General features: G+C 39.1%; 1 protein-coding gene across 8 annotated transcripts in view; it reads left to right on the top strand.

The window, feature by feature from the left end:
• Positions 1-21,934, top strand: part of ATG7 (autophagy related 7) — a 282,373-nt gene that overhangs the window by 22,714 nt on the left and 237,725 nt on the right. For 5 of the 8 annotated variants that reach the window (XR_010589424.1, XR_010589425.1, XR_010589423.1 and 2 more), the window contains exons 9-13: positions 658-779; positions 3,712-3,805; positions 5,314-5,458; positions 5,942-6,100; positions 16,966-17,160. Coding sequence is in view for 3 of the 8 variants with exons in the window: in XM_065553111.1 (XP_065409183.1) it covers positions 658-779; positions 3,712-3,805; positions 5,314-5,458; positions 5,942-6,100; positions 16,966-17,160 (715 nt within the window). In the remaining 5 variants the exon portion in view is untranslated. The remainder of the gene's footprint in view (positions 1-657; positions 780-3,711; positions 3,806-5,313; positions 5,459-5,941; positions 6,101-16,965; positions 17,161-21,934) is intronic. The other 3 variants (XR_010589427.1, XM_065553113.1, XM_065553112.1) reach the window with 1 other exon arrangement.

Here is a 21,934-nt window from a genome sequence, read left to right as displayed (position 1 = left end):
ATATCCGTGTGCATATCACTTATCTGTGCATCCTGTGGGGATATGAGAATCCCAAATTCAGTTATTTTCCAAACACCTAATTCTTTTACTTTGATGCCCAGCAGTGAGTGAATATAAATAATGGGTGCAGAGCTAAGTTGGTGAAGGGTGAGGAGGCAAAAATTGAATCAGATCAAGGATTCTGAGGAGTGTATTAAGTCATGAAGGAGGTAGGATGGCACCTCCTGCTGCACTGTCATTAGAACTTTATTACACTGTACTCTGGGGCTTCTCTGGTCATTATGCCTCAAAACATATGGTGCTTCTAGTTCCCAGTAACACTGTGCGGATGGGTAGTTAACAATGTGGAAGTCCTGAGTGCAATTTCAGTGGAGCTGCACCAGTTTCCATATAAAGGTGGACTACTTTAGGTATTCATTAATCATGTTGGGTTTCTTCATATTTGATCAGATAGAAATATAGGCATGTTATCGTATATGAATCCAATACCAATGGAAGATTTGTCATAGTCTGAGTTTCCAAAGGATTAAAGCTGTATGACACTAGAGGACTAATAAAGTGAAGTTCCTGTTTGAGCATCCTCCTGTTTGAGCATCCTTCTGCTGGAGGAGTGCCAGATCTTTTATAACTACCTTGCTATTTATTTTTTAACGCCAGGGGTAACCACCTCCATTCAGTCGAAGTGCTCTGCTTCAGAGACAGGACCATGCAAGGTGTGAGAGACATAACACACAGCAGCATCTTTGAAATAAATCTTCCACAGATGCCACAGAGCCCAGGTAATCCATTGTCAAAGGATGACTTTCAGAATACAGAAACTGATGTTACTTGACTTCTCTATGATCACTAAGAAGATGGAAGAGAAATTAGTGCTGCTAACTTGTTGCTGGTGTTAACTGCTACCTCAAATATAGTGCATCTTAAGTATCAGAGGGGTAGCCGTGTTAGTCTGTATCCACAAAAACAACGAGGAGTCCTGTTCAGGTTGGGGGGCTGTCTGTAAGCGAGGATTGGCCTGCCTCCCAAGGCTTGTGAGAGTGGGGGATCGTTTTCCAGGTTAGGTTGTAGATCGTTCATGATGAGCTGGAGAGGTTTTAGCTGGGGGCTGTACGTGATGGCCAGTGGTGTTCTGTTATTTTCCTTGTTGGGTCTGTCCTGTAGTAGTGACTTCTGGGTACCTGTCTCGCTCCGTCAGTCTGTTTCCTCACTTCCCCAGGTGGATATTGTAGTTTCAAGAATGCTTGATAGAGATCTTGTAGGTGTTTGTTTCTGTCTGAGGGATTGGAGCAAATGCGGTTGTACAGCCCGCTGCTAAAACCTCTCCAGCTCATCATTAACGATCTACAACCTATCCTGGAAAATGATCCCCCACTCTCACAGGCAGGCCAATCCTTGCTTACAGACAGCTCCCCAACCTGAAGCGAATATTCAGCAGCAACTACACACCATGCCACAGAAACACTAACCCAGGAACCAGTGCCTGTAACAAACCCCGTTGCCTTCTCTGTCCCCATATCTACTCTAGTGACACCATCGTAGGACTCAGCCACACCATCAGAGGCTCATTCACCTGCACACCTACTAATATGATATATGCCATCATGTGCCAGCAATGCCCCTCTGCCATGTACATTGGCCAAACCGGACAGTCTCTAGGTAAAAGGATAAATGGACACAAATCAGACATCAGGAATGGTAACATACAAAACCCAGTAGAAGACTTCAATCTCCCTGGACACTCAAGAACAGATTTAAAAATAGCCATTCTTCAACAACAACAACAAAAACCCTTCAAAAACAGACTTCAAAGAGAAACTGATGAGCTACAATTCATTTGCAAACTTAACCCCTTCAATTTGAGTGGTTGGCTCACTACAAAAGCAATTTTTCCTCTCTTTGTATTGATACCGTCTCATCAATTATTTGGTGTGGACCACATCCACCCTGATTAAATTAGCCTTCAACACTGGTTCGCCATTTGTAAGAGAACTCCCTTCTCTTCATGTGCCAATATATATTTATGCCTGTTTCTGTAATTTTCACTCCATGCATCTAAAGAAGTGGGTTTTTTACCCATGAAAGCTTATGCCCACATAAATCTGTTAGTCATTAAGGTGCCACTCGACTCCTCATTGTTTTAGTGCATCTTAAATTATTCAAATGTCTTTCTGAAGAAAATAGTTTTATCTTCTAGAAGGAAAGAGGATAATTTACTTTGAGAGTAAGGTTCTTTGGTGTAATCATCAATCTTTTATGCTCTCATTTTAATTACAAGCATGATACAGCCACAGGTAATTTCTGTCACAGTGCATACATTATTAATGTATGTTGTCATTTCTTATTAAAAGTGTGTTTAATCACTAGACTATCAAAAATACACACAATCATATTAAGTGCATGAAACAAGGTACTTTTGAGAGTACAAAGTGGATTTATAAAACCATAAAAATCACAATTTTGGTATGTTCGGGATATTTTTGTGATATTAAGACCTGAAGGAAATTAGAGTAATGCGTTGTAAATTTGGGAAACCAGGACTCAGTTGCTGTTGATAGTTTTGTTCTGTTCTGATGCAATATAATTTATAGATCCTTTCATCTGAGGGTCTCAGAGTATTTCACAAATAATAGTTAAAACAAAAGTCACCATCCATGCAAGGTCAGCGAATGGTATTATACCTATTTACAGATAGGGACACCAAATCATGGAGAAGTGAAGTGACTTGTCCAAGGTCACTTAGCCCCCAGTCCTGCAGACAGTCATGCATATGCACCACTTTAAACATGAGTGTAACTCTTTGCAGGATCAGGACTGTAGCTAGTCTTTGTCAGAGCTGGGAATAAAACACAGATGCCTCTCTTCTAGCTCTGAGAATCACACTGTTATTTATTACTTATAAGAAGTTTAAGAAATACTTGGGAAAGATCAGTGTAGATATTACAGTAGTCAGTTAACAAGCTTACATTTTAAGTCTCCATCTGTAATATTAAATATTGCTAATCAAAAGAACCACACATTCTTATTCTTGTAACCTTTCTCCTCCCCTTCTCTCTCCTTCCCATGTCTTTTCTCTGTCTCTAAAGTGCCTAGCACACTGTGGATGCGATGTGCTGAAAAAATACATCTCTAGATGCCAAATTTAATACTCACATATAGGAGGCTTCAGTTTAAAAGCTGATATAGGCACGTGTGTGTGGGTGAACAAGATTTTTGGTACTCTCTTGAGAGGATCTGGAGACCTGCTATCCCCTGCCCCAATGGTGTCCTTAGGAGAAGACCCATCTGTCTTGACAATGGCATGGGATTTTGATGGTTAATTCCCAGCCAGAGTCCAGAGACAGCTCAGGGAGACACTCACAGCTGGGAACTAATTAGGTGCAGCTGAATCTATTTAGGTTCAGTATGTTAGAGGTTCTGTCCAGACCAGGAAAACAAGGTACGTTTAAAAGCATGTTAGCTAAGACTTTTCAACTAACATGCTTTAAAACACTGAATAAATAAAAAGCAGTGTGCAGTGCACACAATATGAAAAAAGGGACACTTTCTACCAAATTTTTGCCATACAAAAGAATCTCTATTGCAGTGAAGAGTTCTGTTATTTAACATCCTTAATGAATTGACAGTTTTGGGAAAGGTGGGTTTGTTTGTTTTTTGTTTGGCAAGGTGAAATTTAGGTTTTTAATATCGGAGTTTTTTGTTTGTTCTGAAAAGTAGATTGTCCAAAAGCTGTTGGATGGGAGAAAAATCAAAAAGGAGGCATGGGTCCAAGAATGGTGAATCTCAGCGAATGTATGGATCCTAAAAGGTATGTGGTGGTTTAAAAACATTTATAATCTGATCAGGCCTGAAATATAGCAGGCTTTGAGGGTCCGGGGAGCGAGAATGTAAGGTCTAAAGACTACCTGGATCTTAAATGTGCTTTGTCAGATAAGAAAATATAGTTGTGACAATGTTAGTGCCCAATCCTGCCATCCATTTTTACCAGGTGCAATGCATACTCCCATGGAAGGTCCCATTGACAGTGGAACTTCTCAGAGTAGAAAGCACCATGCCTAGTAATAAGTGCTTCCATGTAGCCTGCTAGCCCAAGCTTTTCCATTTTGCATCCGTGCTGCTTGGGTCAGCCATTCCCAGTCCTTATTCAATCCTGAGTTGATTGTGTCTAGTTTGCATATCAATTCCAGCTCAGCAGTCTCTCGTTGGAGTCTGTTTTTGAAGTTTTTCTGTTGTAATATAGCCACCCGCAGGTCTGTCATTGAATGACCAGACAGGTTAAAGTGTTCTCCCACTGGTTTTTGAGTATTATGATTCCTGATGTGTGAATGGCTGAGCCATTACAAACATTGAATCTATCTCCCCTTGTAAGTATTCTCACACTTCTTATCAAACTGTCTGTACTGGGCTATCTTGATTATCACTTCAAAAGTTTTTTTCTCTTACTTAATTGGCCTCTCAGAGTTGGTAAGACAACTCCCACCTGTTTATGCTCTCTGTATGTGTGTATATATATCTCCTCAATATTTATTCCACTCTGTATGCATCCGAAGAAGTGGGCTGTAGTCCATGAAAGCTTATGCTCTAATAAATTTGTTAGTCTCTAAGGTGCCACAAGTACTCCTGTTCTTTTTGCGGATACAGACTAACACGGCTGCTTCTCTGAAACCTGTCTTTTTGCCTGTAGAGAAGGATGATCCATTGGTTAGGATGCTAGCCTAACACCCAAGAGACCCAGGTTCAATTCCCTGTTCCACCACAGACTTCCTGTGTAACTGTTGTGACTTATTCTCTGTGTGCCTCAGTTCCCCATCTGTAAAATGGGGATAACAATACTTTCCTACCTAAACGATCAATACAATAAGGATCATGACTAAATATAGGCTAAGTACATTCAGGATTGTGATGTAATCAGATACTTCATTGTTGGGAAACATGTAAAAACCTCCGACAGACAGAATGTAGTCTTGTGGTCTGCTGGGCAGGAGAGAAGGGGACTGAGAAACAAAAAAGTCAGTGAAGAATAAATTAAAAAATATATAGAGAAAAGACAGGGTTTAAAAAGAGAAGAAAAACTGAACTGAGATCAAGTGGACAGAAAAAGAGAGAGATGATAGCAGCTGCTGGGGTATATCATGAAGAGATATGGGGTAATGAGTGGGAGGAGCTCCAGTCTTTCCACCGTCCCTTCCCTCCCCCCCCCCCCCCCCAAGAAAAAAATAATTGAGAACCAGTGCTTAGTTGGAACGGAAGGCCAATGCTGCATTAGAGAGTATTCAGGAATGATGTTGTTTGTTTGTTTGTTATTTCACTATATAGGTTAGCTGAGTCGTCTGTGGATCTTAATCTTAAATTGATGTGCTGGCGGTTGGTGCCTACTCTTGACCTGGAGAAGATTGTGTCTTCTAAGTGTCTGCTGCTAGGAGCTGGTACGCTGGGTTGTTGTGTAGCCAGAACCTTAATGGTAAGTACAGGAGTTACTCCTGAAGGTGATCTGCTGTCTCTCATAAAGGTTGCTTTTTTCATCCTTGTGCTAAAGAATGGAAGAATACAATGAAATCAACTTGTGTATGCTATATGTGTGTATCACAGAAATATTGCAGTTCTATGTGTTTTTTTAAATTAAAAACTGCCCATGTACAAAGTGCAAATTTGTCTTGAATAAAATAACAAATGAGTTCACAAAATCAAATTCAAACCAAAATATTTGAAATAAATAATTGTCAGTGAGAGACAGTTCAGTGGGATCAAAAGGAATTTTACTATACGTAGCTTCTAAAACTGTAATAACTTAATCTGCAGTTAAACGTAGAATTTGAATTGTGAACAAAAGTACACTTATGCTTTTAATGCTATAGACTCAAAGGGGTTTCTGTTACATCCTTTGAACCAAAGTCTTAGTGTTAAATTAGTCATTACCAATTACTTGGATTTTTTGTTTGTTTAGGGATGGGGAGTCAGACAGATCACATTTGTGGACAATGCAAAAATCTCCTATTCCAACCCTGTACGGCAGCCTCTATACGAGTTTGAAGATTGTCTCGGTGGTGGGAAGTCTAAGGCACTTGCGGCAGCAGACAGACTGCAAAAAATATTTCCAGGAGTGGTAAGTAAAATATTTTGGTGGTTATATCTCAACATATTGAGAAGACAGCTGGCCTTAAATAGCTCCATAGTATTCCTTTGCTGTGCTCATGTAAATGCTTAAAAAGAGAAGGGGAGCAGAAAACTAAAATGCAAGGAAACAAAGTTTATACTGCAGTCACTGGCAAACTGTAGGAGCTGTATTCACATGCAGGGTGCAAGGGAATGAAACTTGTGGCAATAAAAATAGGCAACAAGATGAGTTCTAAGGGCTCATCTCAACTTCCTTTCCACAGAGTCACAGTAAACAAATGTTCTCCAGTTTCTCTTCTGTGGTTTGTTTTAATGTGCTCTCAGAAATGGCTGATTTTGGAACAGTTCCAATGAATGCATTTAAAAGCTTTGAGCATTTCACACAATCTTGAGGCTCTATCCATGTTCCCCTTTTCAGTCACATGTAAATAGTTTGGTGTTTAATTACTTATGCACTTGAATTTTTCTTTCATTTTTAGACAGTTAACACAAATCAAAGCTATCTTGGTTATTGCCCAAATCTCTCCATTCATTGTCTGACATTTTCTCCTGCCAGACTTTCAAGTAATCATTTCTCTGGTATTAACATCTATTTGCAGTTTGCTATAGAGAGAAGTCTGTATTATATTTTCACACATGCGTCTAAGACCATTGCTGTTGTTCCTTAAATGTCTTATGATTTTCAACCTGTTGAAAAGCCAGAGAATTACCATTGGTAGTGTCTGTTCTGAAATTACAGATCGGAAATTACTGGAGTGGGGGCTAAAAAACTAGTGGTATTGTATGTGTTCTGCTATCAAGCTTGGGAATTCTAGATAAAATATAATTAACAATATAGGCATCAATCCTGAAATAAGATTGCATGTGAGCAGACCCCTGTGCCATCAGTGGGACTTTTTATGGCGGCATTGGTCCATTCATGTGCATCCAGTGGCCAATGGGGCACAGGTTAGCACCATATTTTCCCAGATGTTTTAGGCAGAGTTTGGGTAAACTGGTAAAAAGTTAGGTTATCCCAGTCTTCCTAACACCTAATTCCCGATCTAGAAAGGACTCTTTTCCCTGCACATCTTTAATAAGACAATCTTATTTTAAGATAATTTCCATCATTTAGAAAGATGCAAATCTTTCACCTTTATCTGATAATGGTGCCTTTGGACTGAAATGACCTAGTGTTCTAGAGATCACCACAAGAGAACATTATTCATATCTTGTGAATAGTAAAGCTTTTTTTAAAGAGCGAAATAATATTATCCTGATTACAGGTGTGAGAGCAAACTTCTGTATATTTTTAATGTCCCCTGTTGTCCACATTTTGCTTCTATATTATTTTGTAAGGTTGATATTGAACAATTAGAAGTAGAATTTGGCCAATAATAGGGATTACTCAGGTATTCATTTCACATGGATCCATGTAATTTAAAACATTGTTCTCAAAAGCGGTCTCGTCTCGTCTCGTCTCTTAAATAGTCTGTAATGTTCCATTTATACTTCAGATGTCTGTATTTCTTCTTGGTTTAGCTGCTGCAAGTGATGACTTTTTTCTGAATCCCATAACCATGTGGGCTTTTCAGATATTTTTCTCATCTTGAACTGTGTCCTTAATATCTTCAAATTATGTCAGTACTCATTATTACTTTAATGAATTCAGCTTCCTGTATGCTTGAAACCATTAACAATTCTGCGCACTGTATCCGTTGTGGCCTTGTCTAGAGGGCTGTGCCCTGTTCGCTCTGATGTCCCACCTGACTTCCATTATGTTATTAACATGAGGTGAGAGAAGGTGGCCTTATGACAAAGATAATTAAGAATATCCTGTTTTTGTAAGGAACGTGACAAGCTGAATTGTGAAAATGTCTGTTAGACTTTGGCATTTTCCCCTCACTGCTCTTTGGTTTTAGGCCAGAGACTAAAAAGGCTGGTGGAAATGTGAGGCCTGGCTCCTAAAGGGTGTCCCTTGTTTTAGGTATCAATTTAGTATTTTGAAACTGAACATGTGAACATAAGATACTGAGCAGACAGTTGGTGAAAGGTGGATACTTTTAATAAAATTATTCATGTGTCCCAAGACCTGTGGAGAAGCAGGGTAAGAAATGTGCATACACACAGTGGCTATGCAGATTTCCATAAGAGATCAGCACTCGCATCTGGGTCCAGATTTTCAAAAGAGCTCATCACGTCGGATAGCAAATTCTTTTGTAGATCTGACCATGACTGTGACAGTAGAAGCTGCAGAGCACATCTGAATATCTGGTCCTTTGTGGGTATACAAGCAATGTTGAGAGGGGAGTGGGCAATTCTGACACATGACTTATGCTGTCTTGCCTCCTGTTTTCTACAGAATCCTGCAGAAAGGAATTAACTATGGGAAAATATTGCTGTAAATGTATTGTTTGAGATAATTAAACTTCACATTTGACTTTGTGATATCCAACCAATCATGTAATAATTCTTTATATTAATGTATTCAACTCCTTTTCTAATTATTATTAATTTCTCCTATCCACCTTCATTATTAACAAAAAAAGAGGATGTTTTAAATATTATTGAGAAACATAAACTGTGTGACATTGCTCTGTTACAGCTGCTCATACTCTACCCAATTAAGTAGACCTTATAAGGAAGCTTCTTTCTAAATGTTTTGGAAATATGTTTTAATTATTCCAAGGACTAAAATACTCAGCTGTACCAGCATATTTCTGTTCTGCTTCTATTTCTTGATTGTAATGCCATAATTATTCATTTTGTTGTGCAGTACCACCTGAAGCCTCAAGCATCTGTAGTTCCATTGTGTCAGGCACTATACAGCCACATAGGAAATGACAGCCTCTGCCACAAAGACCTTATGAGCTAAACCTTACCAGCAACCTTTTTGTGTCTGGCAAAATGGGAAAATACACAAATATTATATCACATGAGTCTGTAATAATTCTACAGCTCTCATATTAGTATTTTTAAAAATAAAACAAAATAAAACAAACACTTTGCCGGTGAAAGGAAGCACAAATTTGCTTTTGTTCAGATATAATACTTGAGCAAAACTTGTCTCTTTATACACACAAGGACTTTCCTGAGTAAACATTTCACAGTTTGATTTATTTGTTTTGCTGCTTTGATTTCACCCCCCTCCCCCGGCTTTATTCCAGGCAAAAGCAGTGTTTTTAAATGCTGCCCAGTATTATAGAAGTGCTGCTGCACCAATATAGTTAAGTTTGCATCATGACTTCTGTTTAAAAGTTGACCTAAGTCATCTTAAAAAATGGCACAATTAGTTGGATTCCTTTGAAATTGTTTATGCTTTAGGAGGGTGCTGGATAGGGTTAGTGTCCCACATATGGGGGGGAAATTCAGAGGTTCATTTAACAGACCAGTTAGGTTAATGCAGAAATTCTGCTTTATATCTTTTTTTTTTCCAAAGGGTTTCACCTGTGACACTATACTGTAGCTTACAGATTTTATTTATGGTCCATGTCAGAAGTAAGCATTTATTTTGGTGATGAGGGGGAATATGAATTCTGTGAGGTGGGAATTAGAAATGCTACTAAAATGACAGTGTTCCTGAAAAATTAATCCGAGCCTTCAGAAGAGGTGGTGGCTGTGCCAGAAATTATATTAGATTAAGATTAGCTTTCTGTTTTTAAGAATATGATAGTTGGAACTAGATATTAAAAAATTGATCAGCTGTGAAGAAAAGTGTTGGAGACTCCAGCATGTATTACTCATTTTTATGATAGTGCACTTATGAACAAAAGGATCCCATTTTATGAATAAAAGGCCAAATAACATGTAATGCAGTACAATATTCTGATGTTTCATTTTCATCCCCTGTTTAATTTGTACAGTTTTGGATAATTGTTCAGCTTTTAAAACTCTATTTATTGAGGTGTCAGTATCAGTGAGCAGAGCTGGCCTTAGCCTTTTTTTGTGGTGGGAAACAATTTTCACCCCAGTCACATTATATGCACAGAGCCAGCCTGAGGTTTTGGAATTTTGGGGAGGGTTGGTGATATAACTTTTGGAGATACAACCCAAAATATCTCATTCTTCCTGTAGAAAAGTATGTGTGTGACCTCTTTAAAACCCTTCCTATCTGTCCATCCCAGCCTCCTGCTACTGGAATTGGAGTCCAGCTACTTGTGCTGGGGTCTGAGCACAGCTGCCAAGATTTTAAAATAAATTTTGCGAGGGATAATTATATTTAAATAAGACGAAAGTCTGTGGAGACACTTGTCATGCACACGCTTACTATCACCACCCGGATACTGGAGAGTTTTTGTGCATTTTGGTGGATTTGAGCAATTTACAGATCTTAACTACTGAATCATCACAACCTTCTAGTGAGTTACCTATTATTACACCTATTTTGCAGATGGGAATGTGATGGCAGAAAGGGTCAGTGCCTGATTTCAAGAGAGGCAGAACACCTGAATCTCCCATTGACTTCAACTTGAGTTATGGGCATTTCTACAAGTTAATTCCTAAGTGCCTTCGTTGACTTCTTGTCAAAGCTGTGATTAGCATGCAGGCATCTCTTATCCTTGTGCTTAGTCCACTACACCATTTTGCTTTCAATTCCATTGAGTTTCTCTCAAAGAGAGATCCTGCAGGGGCCCCAGTGCTATCAGCAGCCCTTCCATGGCTGTGTACGGATCTGGGTTCCGTCCAAGTATCAAAGGACTCGAAGCCATGGTTTTCATACCCAAATGGTTTGCATCACTTCACATGTTCACGGAGATCTTCAAGGAAAGAAGAATTAAAAATTCACCACCTTAAAAACTAAACAAAAAAAATGCTTTAAGATTCTCCTTTTAATAGTGAGGTTCCCGTCAATTGGGGAAGGGGAAGGAACCACAGCTACAGACACTGCCACCTCTATATTTTTGGCAGTACCATTTTCTTAATTTAAAGTGATATTGTTTTAAAAGCTAGCATGGGTGTGGAGCTAAAATGTATATCATTATTATTAATTAGGGTAGTGCCTGAGGGCCAATCCAAGAGTGGGGTCCCATTGTGCTAGGCACTGTACAAACAGCAATAGACAGCCCTTGCCCACAACACACACAAGCAGAGTAAACAACGTGATGGAGACAAACGTGTGAGTTTTGAGGTTTTTTGAGGGGAAGAGGGCTTTGTGCGGGGGATCAGCTAAGTGGAAGGAAAAGGGGAGTGAACGGGGCTGGGCAGGGAAGGAGAGGGTAGGAAGGGCAGGTGTGATATGAAGCGAAGGTGAAGAGACTGAGGGCAGGGGACAGGGAACAGTCAATCACCACAAGGCAGAGAAAGTCAGAACTGTCTACAATCAAGACTAGAATGTCCAAAGGTGAAAGAGCTCCCCGCCTTAGCTGATTCTGCTCCTGTTGCAGTCTTTGGCTGTTTGTTCTTTACACTTTTCCCCCTAAGTTCACATGATGGGGGAGGAAGAAAGGGTACCTTGAGGGGCAGAGTTGAGGTTAGGGGGAGTCTCTCCTGTACAGTTTTATATTATTCTGTGTGTATTTACTGGAATGTTTCATGAATGTGCTAGAATTCAAAGGCAGTGTGTTTGAATTCAGTCGATTCATGTTTGGTTTTTCTCATGACAACAGCTTGGTGAGACAGGACATGAAAGTGGCACTCATTTCTGTAAAATACTGTGTATACAAGGTTATACCCAAATTTTGTGTGCGTGGATGAGACTTTAATATGCTGCTCCACTATTTGTCATCTTATTTTATTCTCATTTTATATTTTTATATCTTGTTCTTCTTTTACATTTTTTCTCTGCATTTGTAAAATTTTAAATGCTGCCAAATGGACCTTTGTTTTTTTGTATAATTAGACTTGAAAGGATTAGATTTTAATCAGTAAATATCAGTAAACAATTTCACCATACACACACAAACTGATGAGAAAAATTTCCATTGATGATGATGATTGAAATTTACAGATAGGCAAAGTAAGAAAAATGCTGCTTGCGAACTTATTAGTTTGATTTAAGAACACTTACTTTGTATATTTTGACATGTGATGATGATGATTTGTGTTTTAACTGTTATAAACCTTTAACTTTTTGAATCTGAACATATACTGTTAAATAATTCTGACCCCCCCCATAATTTCCAGCAACTGTTAAAATGTAAATAGATAAAAATTGAAAACAATGTATGAAATGTATTGATATTTTCCATAGAAATTATAAAAAAAAATTGAAATCTGTCAAGCCTATCTATAAATATATGCTCTGCACCAAACTTAACATTTAGTTACTGCAATAGAAGTGAACACTGAGGTGCACCATCTACTGGTAAGTGAACTCGACTACATTACCACCATCACTTAAGAGCACAGTTTTAAAAAAGAACATGTATTTTAATAAACTTTTGCACAATCCCCAAATTTCAGTAGTTGTTCATGTAAATGTTTGTACTTGCACACTAAACTTTACACAAAATGTATATATGTATATAAACACACACACGTATTTATAATGTATTACCATAGAAATTATAACCTACATTAACTTTGTATTTTGTCATGCCTGGCCTTAATCTTGTGGACTGTGTAATATTTCATTTGGACAGGAAAAATAATAGGGTATGGTTGACCTTCAGCTAAAAATTCACTTCCCAAATACCACCAGCATCATGCTGAAACAAAGCATTCATGTGTAAATTAGTGTCTCATAGAAGCCTTTAATTTTTCAGGATTTCTTAGATGAGTAGGAGACATTTTGTGCTGGTTAATTCACAGATAGTTTTATTTAAAAAAAAACACAAGTGCAAAATGTTCTCTTACAGTTATTTCCCATTTTATTTTTCAGATTAGAGTATTAAAATCTATCCAGTAATTATGGAAATCATCCATCCATAAAGGTTCTGATTTGCATTATCCTTATGAGTGCACATACAGTTGAGGCCTGTGATACATTTGATACATTATTTGTATTATGGGCAAAAATATAAAAATGACAGTGATAGTAATAGGTTTAAGAAGGACTGTTTGGTGCAATTTAAATAGCCATTGTTTTCAAAGACTTAGAAGATGAATAGCCAGTGTGCTTGAAATTCCATTATGCCACGAAAGCAAGTGATTTTTTTTGCCTATGTCAATGAAAAAAAACTTTAGGCTCTGATCGGGGAAAAGATTAGAAATTTCCCTGGATCCTGCTTTCATACATGGCCAAACTATTTGGAACGAATGGAGCTAAGTCAGAGGATTCAGTGTTGGTCAGATTTGCAAGTTTCTCCTGGAATGGAAACTTCATTCAAACTAGTCTCTTCACCATTCTTCTCCAACAGTTGTACACCCAGTTCTAGAGGGAGGAAAAATTAGTCTTCCTGAGTCATGTATCGTTTTGTAATGAAGACTTAGGTAATATCTGGATCAACTCTCCCTGAAGCTGCTGTTCCGCAGCAAGGGCCTTCACATAGAATACCCCTTAACAATGTGCGTTCATTTTTTTATGGATATTTTGTTGTATATTCTTGAATTGTGCACTAGTCTATGCTAAAGCCTCCTGTTATTTTTGCTCCGCTCCCCACATACACACATGCTTGTTTGCTTCATCCAGCTGTTATGTCTTTTAAACTGTAAACTCTGTAAGGCAGGGACTGTCATTTACTATATGTTTATACAGTGACTAGCACACTAGGACCCTGACCTGGTTGATTCCTCTAAGGCTGTGTCTGCACTATGAGCTAAGGATGCAATTTCCTGCTCGTGTTCTCATCAGGCTACCACAAGTATAAATAGCAGGGTAGCCACAATAGCCCAGGTGGTAGAAAGTTCAAACCTGCCTGAAACCAGTGAACTATCCATGCTACTGCGGCTGCATTGGTATTTATACTGTCATTAGTTCGATGAGAACTAGTGCAAATATCTGTACAGGAGCAGGGGAATCATATTGTTAGCTCATATGTAGAGACATAGCCTAAATTCTACGGTAATATATAAGGAGGGTCTTTTTCTATCCGATAGCAGATGTTTTACACCTTTTATAAATGTACTTACCAGATGAGCAACATGGTTCAAATGACCCTTCCTCCATGTATGTCCTTTTTGGACTCTCTAATGCATGTTCAGTTGATTCCACCTTGTTCAAATATGGACATGAAGGAGACATGTTGTAAGGTCTTGCTGCAGGATCAGGCTGCTCTCAGCAGCTCTGAAATGGAAGCCTGCAAAGCATTTGACAATAGGAGCCATGAGTCTCAGAAGTGATTTCCTTCTATATCGAGTTACTATGTGGCCATTCAAATTATACAAGTATCACTGAAGACTGAGGAATTTTATATTTTATAGAATTTGAAACAACAGAGGTACAGTGTACGATGCCTCCCATCTGTCTAACGGCAATTGGGTAAAGATTCAATCTCAGATAAGACTTAATAGAGGTCTTATTGTTCACTTTGTGCAAAGTAATTGGGGAGCTGATCTAAGACAAAAGCTATATGTGAATAAAATTAATTGCTCTAGTAGGTGAAATTTGGGGATTGTTTTAAAGATACTTGTAAGGCATAAATAAATTGGTGCAATCTTTTTAATCTTTACATTTAAGAAATGATGAGACAAGACAGTTGGTGCAAAAACTTGGTACAAAAGTCAGTAATATGGAATTTGATCTTCCAAGAGATATTGAGTTTAAGAATGGTTTCTAATGAATTTGCTGAAGGTTTAAGGCATTTTTTTCTGGCACCAACAGAAATATTTAAATCAATAATTTACAGAAAGATGATGTGGGATTTCAGAAGAATTTGTAGAGGCAGGGTTCTGCAGCTAATATTGTACAGAATAATTTCTGATTTTGGCCTGAATAGTACAGTGGAGTTGTTAAAATAAAAGAAGAAAGATAGTTTAATTTGTGAAGAATAATCAGTACACAGTCTTTTTTTTTTTAATGCTCAAAATACTAATCACTGTGTTCAGCACTGTTCAGAAACTAATATAGAAAGTCCCTGCCTTGATGGATTTATAATCTAAGGGTCCTATTTTGCAAACACATAGGCATATGCCTAACTTCATTCATTCTGTTGACATACTATGGGACTACTCAGGTATGTGGTTGTAGGATCAGGCCCTTAAAGACATCAGGGTCATAACATATGGTTGAAATATTGCATTGAGGTTTGTCCAAAATAGAGTTGCATACAGTCCAATCAACCCTTCTACAGTGGGATACCCAAACATTTTTTCTTAGTATCTCTGTCCCTATAAAAACAGGGCCACTCCAAAAGTGATTATTCTGTCTTGTAATTCTTCATTGTCCAGACTAGTCAAATGGAATGTGATCTTCTGAAAATCTGGTTCAAAAAAGTTGGTTAACAGTGCTAAATTATCAGGCTAGATCCTTTAGTTACACAATAAATAGAGCTATGCTGATTTGTGCCAGCTGTTCTCTTCTATATAGGTTTTAGGGCTGTCAACTGATTAAAAAAAATAATTGCAATTAATTGCACGAGAAAAAAACAATAGAATACCATTTATTTTTAATATTTTGGATGTTTACTACATTTTCAAATATATTTTCAATGACAATACAGAATACAAAGTGTACAGTGCTCACTTTATATTTATTTTTTTATTACAAATATTTGCACTGTAAAAAAACAAAGTTGTATTTTTCAATTCACCTCATACAAGTACTGTAGTGCAATCTCTTTATCATGAAAGTTGAACTTACAAATGTAGAATTATGTAAAAAATAACTGCATTCAAAAATAAAACAATGTAAAACTTTAGAGCCTACAAGTCCACTTAGTACTTCTTGGTCACCCAATCACTCAGACAAACAATTTACAGGAGATAATGCAGCCTGCTGCTTGTTTACGATGTCACCTGAAAGTGAGAACAGGCAATTGCATGGCACTGTTGTTGCTGGCGTTGCAAGGTATTTACGTGCCAGATACGCTAAAGGTTCATATGTCCCTTCATGCTTCAACCACCATTCCAGAGGACATATTTCCATTAATTTTTTTAATTGCGATTAATTTTTTTGGGTTAATTGCTTGAGTTAACTGTGATTAGTTGACAGCCCTAATAGGTTTTTATACTGCTTTCATCACCATAGTATGTGAGCCCCTTTAAGTAGTGCATCTGTCGCATGGTGTTTTTTCTCTTGTCCTCTCCTCAGGGAAGAAGCATGTGTAGCAGTGTGTGTTGTTTTGGCAGGATATTAGGTTTATGGTTTTTTGTTTTGCTTTGAAGTATACATGTTGCTGTTTATTTATAAAAGAAAAGATCAAAGAAATGCGGGTCAAAGAAAAACTGAAAATCTGACTCAACATGGTTACCATGTATGTGTATAATCTTAAAAGATTACAACAATGGGGCAAATTTAGTTCTGGTGTAACTCCACTGAAATCATTGGAGGAATATCGGCGATTAATGGATACCAGTGCTTTCCATAATCCTTGTCTAATTTTTGAGTTTTTATTCTTAAAAATATTATTAATCTAAGACTGTACTCAGACAAGCAGAAAGTAATCTTCCTGGTGCATCGTATTCAAGTGATGGAATGCTGGAGGTGCTGCACTGAAGCTATGTTTACTTATATAGGGTTACAAATGAATTAAAATCAGTTATTTTGGTGACAAAGTCTTCAGCAGTCTTCTGTTTCCTGTAGTACTCTATTTCATTCCCCAGTATGATTTTTGGCCATTCATTCTAGCTGTCTTTTCCTTACATCAGAAAAATGCGGACTTTATCAAAGGCCGACAGCTCATAAGGACCCAATTAACTCTTGTCTTGATCTTGACTGTTCCTGCAATAATTTAATGGCTATGGGCATGAATAATTTGGCTCTTCTGTGAATAATATCCTTCAGGTCTGTTTAATACATTGTTTTGAAGTGTCCATTTCCTATGTGTTTTCCCCTAGAATGCAGAAGGATTTAACATGAGCATCCCCATGCCAGGCCACCCCGTGAATTTTTCTGAAGTCACCATGGAACAGGCTCGAAAGGATGTGGCACAGCTTGAACGGCTCATTGATGCTCATGATATTATTTTCCTGTTAATGGACACTAGGGAAAGTCGATGGCTTCCTGCTGTCGTTGCAGCCAGCAAGCGGAAGGTACAGTAGATATGCCTTGTTAATATTCCTGTAGTCATACTGCAACTCTGACTTAATTACTTGCCATGTATGGTCAAAAGTAGTTAACAGGAACCTGCAGTTGCTGACCAATCAGCTGGAATTACATCATGCCATTGCAAGAGTTTTTGCACTAGGCACTTTATCAGTAGACTCCAAGACAAAGCAGCAAGTGAGAAAAAAGTGTGTGATGAGGGGGAATGGTAATTCCTATGTTATGAAGGAAGACTGAAAGAACGATGATGAGGGTGGAAAGTGATACAGGATGTCAAAATGTTGATAGTTGCAAATTGTATTTCCAAAGTAGATTTGTAACTTTTGAGACCTGAAGGCAAACTATACATGCAGAAAAAGTATGGATTAGCCAACACTTCATTAATCAAACAAACAAACAAACAAAAACCCCAAACCAACAACTTCTCTGTAAACTCACCCAGCAATATATAATATCTGGGTTGAGCATATCTATCTAAGGGCAGGTCTTCACTGCAGGGGGGGGTCGATTTAAGATACGCAAATTCAGCTACGCGAATAGCATAGCTGAATTCAACGTATCGCAGCCGACTTACCCCGCTGTAGGGACGGCGGCAAAATCGACCTCTGCGGCTTCCCGTCGACCGCGCTTACTCCCACCTCCGCTGGTGGAGTAAGAGCGTCAATTCAGGGATCGATTGTCGCGTCCCCTCAGATCGCGATAAATCGATCCCCGAGAGGTCGATTTCTACCCGCCAATTCAGGCGGGTAGTGTAGACCTAGCCTAAGGTATTTATGTGGCCCCTGTTAGCATAACATCTGGGTGTCTCACATTTGTAATGTAATTAACTTCACAGACTCTGGTAAGGAAGTATCCCCATTTTACACATGGGAAACTGAGGTACAGAGAAAGTAGATGGTTTGTCTGAGGTCACACAGGCAATCTGTGTGGAGGAGCAGGGAATTGAACCTGAATCTTCTGAGTCTCAGGCTAGTGTCACAACCACTGGCGGATATTTCTTCACTGGAAGACAGTGGCACTACATGTGTAAGTGTTTCCAGGATCAGGCTCTGAGACAGTCACTCTGTGCACGTTAGTTCTTTTACAGTCAATTTACCTGAACCAAATTAAAACATACAACAGAATCAGTGAATATGAACAAGTTTATCCATAACTGCATGCTTTTAGGAATCTGTTCCTGAGTGTGATTCTTACTAGAATGTAATAAAAATTAAAATAGAGAATAGGAAACAATGTGCTCTTTTTTAGGTTAAGTGAGAATAACTGCCTCTCTTTAACTCATGGCCCTTTACCTTTCTATTAATCATGCTCTTGAGTGTCAAACTGAGTTCAGGCGTTTCCTGAATGGAAGAATATCCTAAATCTCAGATTATAGAATCCTGCCACCAAAATTTTTCAACAAATTAATATTCCACACATTTGGTGCAGATGGGTTAGTTAGGAAACTCTTAATTGCATTGCCCTGCACATTTGATTCCTAAACTATTTTGACCAAGACTTTGTTAAAGTAAGGTGTTTACAACAACTTCTTTGTCACATTTTTAAGAGTTAATGCAAATTAAGTTTACACCTCTAAAAGATACGAAGTTGGAAAATGCACATGTTAAGGTTTTAAAAGCATGAGAATTATACCGCATTGCACATTCCGCATATTTTGTGGCATAAATAGAATGACATTCACAGCAATACATTAAGTTACAAATTAAATAAAAGAGTAAATGGAAAATAGTACATATGTATGACACAACTGAGTCTGTGTTGCTTTTGAAACATTAACTTTTTCACCGTCTGACTTTTTTTGTGAATTTTAGCTGTGCAGCCTCAACTTTGCACGAACATAATTTTTGCTTGTAATTTCTTAGTTGTTTGGTTGGTGATTTTTTTAAGAATAAGAAAGTGATTGGACAATAAGAGAGAGAATCCAGAATTGCTTGTGACACTTACAATCAGGCTTTTTGTCTTGTAAGTTCCTTGCATGTGTGCATCTCCCATGGAGTGTACACCTGTAGACTTAACCAGACTTTCTCTGCACTTGATCATGAACATTTTTAATGGCATTTTAAAATCCTAAACCAATTATGTTCCAACCTAGCAATCCTCTGAGGATTATGTCCATATCAAGTTTTAAACATCAACCCACTTTTCTGTGGCCCTGTTTAGTAAGTGTGAGTAGAATTCTGTTTGGTGGCCACCAAGAATGGAATTTTTAAATTCTTTCATAATTAAAAATTGGTAAGATATTTTATTCTCAAAAATACAACAAAAATCACTTTAGAATAGAGCTCAAACATAAAAAAAACTCCACAAAAATTGAATTCTTTAGAAAGTTAAACATATGAACATTGGCTATTTATAATCAAGAAGATGTTGCTATCTCAACAATAGCCCTGATCACTAATGAGATCTGTGCAGTTGAAACTCCATGCCTGAATGGAGCCCCATTAAAGTCATTGAAGTGCTTGAACCCTTTTATCCAGCTCCATCTTAAGGTACAGTGACTATAGGTCTGTGCCTAGGACTTCAGATAAGATTCTTCTCTTTCATTTAAAAACACACTTTGTGTCTTGCCCTCATGGATGCAAAGAAAAGCTTGAAAATGTGACCAGAGTATAAGTGATGCTTGTTTGATTTTTCAGACAGCTTGAAACCATAGGTCCAAGAGACATGAACTGGTCCATTCATCTTAACACTGAAACCTGCTGCCAGCCCCTGAGGGAATCGGCCACTGAGGGAACCACACATCATGGTGTCTGGTGCCACAGACTGACTTAATTCAAACCTGCCTCAGTCTGTGCCTGCACAAATATTTCTCCATCAGGAAACCCAGTATTTTAATTACTTTCTGTTATTGATTGCCACATGTGGTTCCAAGGTATATCATTATTGTTTTCTTTGAATTCCTAGACGACGCAGTACCCAACTGGTCACACCAAGAGCTATCGCAGGCTGAATACTGTATTTACTGATTCTGTCATTTTATCAATCAGCTGCATTGCTGTTTATAGGGAGGAATAGTTAGAGTAAAATAGTATGAAGACAAGTATGTTAATATGATATGAAGATGGAGGGGAGGACATTTCTCATTTAAACAAGTCAGTTAACTAAACTGTTTTGACTTTATTGTGGGGAAGGGAAAGAATCTAAAAGCTAGAATCTGAAGAGCTGCACTATACTGTGCGGTCTCTTCCCTAGCATTCTAACGAGAATGTTGTGCTTCAAGGGACAAACTGAAGACACTTTAAAGTTAAAATAGTAGACAGACCATCAAATGTGACTCTGATTTGTCAGCTGGGGGTAAAGTCATTTATGGTCCACACTACTGAAAAATAACAGGAATTTGATGAACCATTATGTCCTTTCATATTGGCCTGTGAGTCTTCAGGTGAAAATGAATGAGAAACTTAATGAGTTTTTGCATAATCCTCTTCCTTGATCCAGACTTTTCAGCAGTCTACACTGTGCTTTGGCAGTTATGTCCGAATTTCTCTTAGCTATTTAAATATTACACTCAAAAAACTACATTAAAAGACCATTATTAAGGTTGCAAAGTCAAGCACTCAAAAGTTAGGAAATGCCAGGATTAAGGTTGCCTGTGCAACTGCAATTTGCCAACTTGTTCATATGCATTATCACAGTCTTTAATTGCAATATCAGACTATTTTTCCCTGGGACCTCTCCCTCATTCAGTTCACAGAATGAACTGTGCTCATTAATGAGCAGCTATTCAAAAAAGTTTCACCTTGTCATTCAGTATGTGGCCCTCTGCCTTATTTACCACACACTCTTCAAACTCTGCTCTGGAGACAGAATTATTATACGCTATCCAGATTCTGCAACAAATGAAGGAAGGGTCCTAGAGACAGCAGCTTTCTTTACTATACAAACCTGATTCATCCCCAGAACAAGTCCATTTTATGCAGTGAATGAGTCCTCCCAATTTCAATATCCCTTCCTGGATTCCCCACCTAATCTCAGTGTCTGCCAGGTTCCCCGTCTCGGCCTCTTTGCTCTGACATTCCCAATTCTGTCCCCACACTCAAGCTCTTAATCAGATCTGTCTCCCTTCTCTCTGCCTCAATGCTTCCTGTCCTAGTCTTCTCCCTACTTCCCAATCCAATCTCATTTCCCCTTCTTCTCTCCCCCCCCCCCCCCAATCTACTGGCTCCTAGTCCAGGGGTGAGCAAACTTTTTGGCCCGAGGGCCACATCTGGGTGGGAAATTGCATTCAGCGCCATGAATGTAGGGCAGGGGGTTGGGATTCAGGGTGTGGGAGGGGGCTCAGGGCAGGGGGTTGGCGTGCAGGAGAGATTTGGGGTGCGGGCTCCGGCCTGGCTCCGCTAACCTGGAGCACCTCCGGGGTGGCAGCAGCATGCAGCAGGGCTAAGGCAGGCTCCCTGTCTGCCCTGGCCCCGCGCCGCTCCTGGAAGAGGCTGGCACCATGTCCCTGCGGCCCCTGGTGGAGGGGGGCAGAGGGCTCCGCGTGATGCCCTCGCATGCAGGTACCTCCCCCAAAGTTCCCTGTTCCTGACCAATGGGAGCTGTGTGGGGGTGGTGTCTGCAGGCGAGGGCAGTGCGCAGAGCCCTCTGCCCCCGCTCCTTCAGGGGCTGCAGAGATGTGGTGCCGTCCCCTTCCAGGAGCGGCATGGGGCCGGAGCTAGGGCAGGCAGGGAGCCCGCCTTAGCCCCGTGGCACCATGGGGGTGGCAATCCCGTGGGCCGGATCCAAAGCCCTGACGGGCCGGATCCGGCCTGCAGGCCATAG

The sequence above is a fragment of the Chrysemys picta genome, chromosome 7 (genome assembly GCF_011386835.1).
Source record: "Chrysemys picta bellii isolate R12L10 chromosome 7, ASM1138683v2, whole genome shotgun sequence".
NCBI lineage: Eukaryota > Metazoa > Chordata > Testudines > Emydidae > Chrysemys > Chrysemys picta.
The sequence above is the reverse complement of the archived record's forward strand: the minus strand, read 5'-3'. Positions and strand labels throughout refer to the sequence as shown.